Raw genomic sequence first — 5,000 nt, forward strand, 5'->3', positions numbered from 1 at the left:
ACCACCTCTTGGTCGCAGCTGTCTACATTCTTGGCACCACTAGCTGAATCAGGCTTGCACTCATGGTGGTGATGGTCGTTCTTTAGTTCCAACGGTAAGTGTTCTTTCCTTTCCAGTTTAGCATCGCTTTCCATATGCCTGGAAGCTTCACGCAATCTCCTTTCCCACTCTTGAACTGCCAGAGGTCCCAGCCGTGCGTGAAATTCAGGGGCAATTTGCCGGAGACTATCGATAGCTTCGAATTCGTGGTTTCTACGAATTGGGTCTAAATCAACAGGTCTTCTCAAGGCGTCGAAATCTGGTGTTCGTAAGTTGTCGAGGTTTTGTGACCTTCTTATGACCTCTAAGACTTGTAATGTTTCTAAATCTTGGCTTGTGGCTTGATGCCGGAGACTTCTTGTCAGTGCTTTCAAAGACTCCTCTTGAATTCTCCTTTCAACCTGCTGTAGGAAATATGGGAACAATTAAACATTGGAAAATGAACACATGAAATGAATAAATATAATATTAGGGAAATGTAAAACACTTCTAATAGGGTCATATTCAGTTGATGGAATACTAATAATTTTCAGATCATGGATTTTAATATAAAGCAGAAAAAGTTCGTCAGAGTCTGTATTGTAAAGTTTAGGTTAAGATTTATTTTTTTTTTTACTTTAAAGAAGGTAAAAGACGATTGTCTATAGTAACACTAAATTTAATTACGTAACAGGTTCATCATACTCATTCGTAGAGAGATTAAAGTTTTCGAAAGATCGATTTAGTAAATAACACCCCCTCCCCCCCAAAAAAAATATCCTTTTTAAGATACTTAGCCATTAAATACTGATTTAAAGTATATATAGTGAACAAGTAAGCTTGTTATGTGTGCCAGAAACAGTAAATATTGAGTCTCTGGATACTCTCGATATTTGAATAAGTATTTCTACTAGACCAAGGTATTTATATATTATATTTTTATTAACATCGTTCTTTTGGAAGTTTCTCTCTCTCTCTCTCTCTCTCTCTCTCTCTCTCTCTCTCTCTCTCTCTCTCTCTCTCTCTCTCTCTCTCTCTCTTTCAAGTAATTGGAAATGCAACTTACAGCGTTGATCTGTGAAGAAGAAGAAAGTCCCGAGAGAGAAGTTTGGATATCCTGAGAGTGAAGCTCTGGCGGGGGAGGGGGCATCGGTGGAGGCGCCCTAATGGGTCCATCATGCCCTATACTGTCTCGCAGATGAGCGGAGACAAAAGGGAGGGAACCATCTTGCAAAGTGGGCGTGATGGGCGTTCTTATATTTGGAGGGTTGCCATTGTAGTTGGCTTGCTCTTGCAGCAAGCAGTGAATCTTGAACCAGTTGGACCTTCTGCCATACCTGTAGGAGAAGATCGAAAAACAGTGAAAATGGGATAGATCTTTATAAACAAGAATTTCATGAAAAAAAAAAATGGATAATTGTCGTTTTTACTCTTTTTGGAATTTTTTTTTGAGGAAAAAATTAAGGTCCATATTGATGTATAGTATGTTATTGAAGAATCTTGTTTTAATGTCCTCATATATATATATATATATATATATATATATATATATATATATATATATATATATATATATATATATATATATATATATGTATGTATGTATTTCTATTTCAAAGGAATAAGTTTCATTGTTGTTCATTAAGATCTATATTTTTATGGATGGAGTTGTTCTAGAAGCCAGGACAAGATCAGTGAATGTAGGTACAAAGTTGTGGGCTAACAAAATGAGTCATGAAAGGAATGTTGAATGGTGAATGTTTGAAAGTAATATACTGCTGATTGGGGACAGAAAAGTATAATAGCAGAACATGGTACTATAGTTTGAAAGCTCCTGTAAGAGGAGAAATGTGAATGTGAATGTGAACCAGAAAAAGGTACGAGGATTAAATGATATAAGAAAGCTGGAGTAGTGAATCTTAGTATGGATGGTGGAATAATAGATTGATACCAAGTGGGTCACAGAGTAGGAGGTAGTAGCAGAATGTATAAAATATTTGTAAGGGACATGAGATGCGTGTGGAAGCCAAGATAGGAATGTAGGAAGGAATTGTTCAGGCTACTCGAATGAACTCTGTTTTAGAATATTTTTTGTAAGAAGGATTGATAATGGAATGAATTTGGGGACGGAAAGGATTGGGCATATGATATCAAAGACTTATTGGAAATTAATTGCCCCGATAACTAGGAAGCTTAAGTGTGCTTACAAGGAAGGGTTAAAGGAAGCATTGTGTTTGGAGGCGGGGGGCAGTGGGAGACGTGAGTGTTCGACACGCTGCTGATGAGCCTTCTATGTAAATGTATAAAACGAATAATGTTGTGGAAGTTTTACGTCTCAGGGGTTTATGCACGATTCTGTAGTTATAGGAGGAATGTGTCAGGAAATTGTGTTGTTCATTTCTGGGCCATACATAGGCCTATATATATGCACATTTATATATATATATATATATATATATATATATATATATATATATATATATATATATATATATATATATATGTACATATATATATATATATATATATATATATATATATATATATATATATATATATATGTACATATATATATATATATGTATATATATATATATATATATATATATATATATATATATATATATATATATGTAATATCCCTTTTATATATGTCTCCATTTTCGTTCCAGAAAACAATTAAACTATTCACCGACATATTCCTCCATTAACTACATAATCGCCCATGAACCTCTGAGCAATAAAACTTCCACAACATTAGTCAATCCATACACACACATACATACATACATATATATATATATATATATATATATATATATATATATATATATATATATATATATATATGTATATATAATATATATATATATATATATATATATATATATATATATATATATATATATATATATATATATATACCGTATATACACATGTTTATATATATATGTTATTTTTCATGACTTTATAAGCTGAAAGTTCTTAACGGTAGAAATGTGTTGATCCGACCTCACTATTGTCAAGCAAAAACAAAAAATGAAAATGGTCTATCTTTTTTATTAACTGTGTTGCAGAGGTCTAAAACACGAAAGGAATTTGGATGAAATGCTCCGTTGGTCACAGTGATTTCAGGAGTTTATTTTCAAGTATAAATTGCAAGTCCTATGTTCTCTTGTAATGATTTCAATAGTATATATTTACACTATTATGAAATATAATAGGAAAATATATATTCTATCTGAAGGTATTCACTCATTTTTGATTAAAGAGTTGTTGTATAACTATAGAAAAAAAAATTCTATTTCCATTTGCAATTACATATGACTTTTAAATATAATTTATATATAATGAGTGCTTTCGGTGTCTTTTCATTTTTATCTTTAAAAATGATAATTCATTTCGTCTTGGTATAGAAATCCTTTCTGCATACGGAAATACATCAGGCTTGACAATTTCGAAATAAGGAATTTTTTCTTCTTCTTTAGTGAATTGAAAGTCATGTTTGCCGAAGGCACTTAACTCACCTCGACCCTGTTTTGGACATGCCCACCATTAGGCACTTGCGTAGCCTGCAGGCTTTGCACGAAGTCCTGTTCTGCTTGTTGATGACACATTGTCCCCCATTCTTGCATTCGTGCACCTGAGACAGATTGTTATAAGTCCGTCCGAAGAATGACTGGAAGAGAAAAAAAGAAGGAAATGGAATTAGGTGGTTTTCACTCTATTAAATAGTTGGCAGCTAATGGGAATGATTAATGGATCGTAAAGGTAATGTTATTTTGGTTATTCACAATTAAGGTTTTCTAATAGAATGAGATAATGTAATCCAAGTGACAATACATTAGAAAAAGTAAATTAAAAGGCTTTTTAAAATATTCTACTTGGAAAAATTATGTATTTTGAGCTTATGTAGTGTATAGTTTTATTACGTCATTTTGTTTGTTACAGTAATGAAGTATGTCCCTGAAACCACGTTTCAAGGAAGGAGCTTTCTTTACTATCAGTTATCACCGTAATTTCCCACAGTAGAATATTTTATTTCTGCCCAATCTCTCAACAGTTTGGTTCTGGCCCATCTAATTCTCGTCTTTCTCTAGTTGTTTTTCCTCTCTCCCCCATATGGTGTGAGCCCTTTCTACATGATATCGAAACCGGTTCAACAATCTAATCACCATTAGTGTTTCTTTAATTTCTAATCTCTAACCCAAATTTTTATCTACCAAAATACGATGTGGAAAGTCTACAAATCTTGACCAAAGCTTTCCCAGTATATTTGCTTGAAAGATAAGATGTCTTGCTTGATTAAATTGAAATTTCATCTTGCTGATTATTTTACAATTCTAGCATATTTTGAGGAGAGGACATGTAGGTAATAATCTACCGAAAAATGCTATGTTTTGCTTCTCTTGGTTTTGAAAAAATTGACAAGAAGAAAAATAAGGACGTTTGTTGCTTATCATATATATATATATATATATATATATATATATATATATATATATATATATATATATATATATATATGTCTATATATATATGTATATATATATATATATATATATATATATATATATATATATATATATATATATATATATATATATATACACACACAACAAATGTAGCCGTTTCTAATCCACTGAAACAAAGGCCTCAAACGTGTCCCTAATTGTGTCTAAGGTTTGGCCAGTTTTCATCACAACGCTGGCCAACTGCGGATTGGTGATGGTGGGAGACTTTTGTTTGACCTCTCAGAGCAAACCAACCTAGTATGGGTGCCCCTGACTGGTACAACTTTGCTGATCATGACGATACACAAATCCTTTCTCCACGTTAAGGTATATATATATATATATATATATATATATATATATATATATATATATATATATATATACATATATGTGTGTGTGCGTGTGTGTGTGTTCTCAAATAATTTGTATAATAGTAATAAAATTATTAAACCTCTCTCTCTCTCT

The 5,000-nt window shown here is 32.1% G+C and overlaps 1 protein-coding gene across 1 annotated transcript in view; it reads right to left on the bottom strand.

Annotated features, from left to right (window-relative positions):
* The window catches only part of LOC137621197 (uncharacterized), a 119,625-nt gene that overhangs the window by 1,672 nt on the left and 112,953 nt on the right, over positions 1-5,000 (bottom strand). Inside the window, exons 3-5 of the mRNA XM_068351607.1 lie at positions 3,546-3,697; positions 1,085-1,355; positions 1-443 (exon numbers count right to left, since the gene is read on the bottom strand). The exon at positions 1-443 is cut by the window's left edge and continues 1,672 nt beyond it. Coding sequence (XP_068207708.1) covers positions 1-443; positions 1,085-1,355; positions 3,546-3,697 — 866 coding nt within the window. The remainder of the gene's footprint in view (positions 444-1,084; positions 1,356-3,545; positions 3,698-5,000) is intronic.

Source organism: Palaemon carinicauda, chromosome 27, assembly GCF_036898095.1.
Source record: "Palaemon carinicauda isolate YSFRI2023 chromosome 27, ASM3689809v2, whole genome shotgun sequence".
Lineage (NCBI taxonomy): Eukaryota > Metazoa > Arthropoda > Malacostraca > Decapoda > Palaemonidae > Palaemon > Palaemon carinicauda.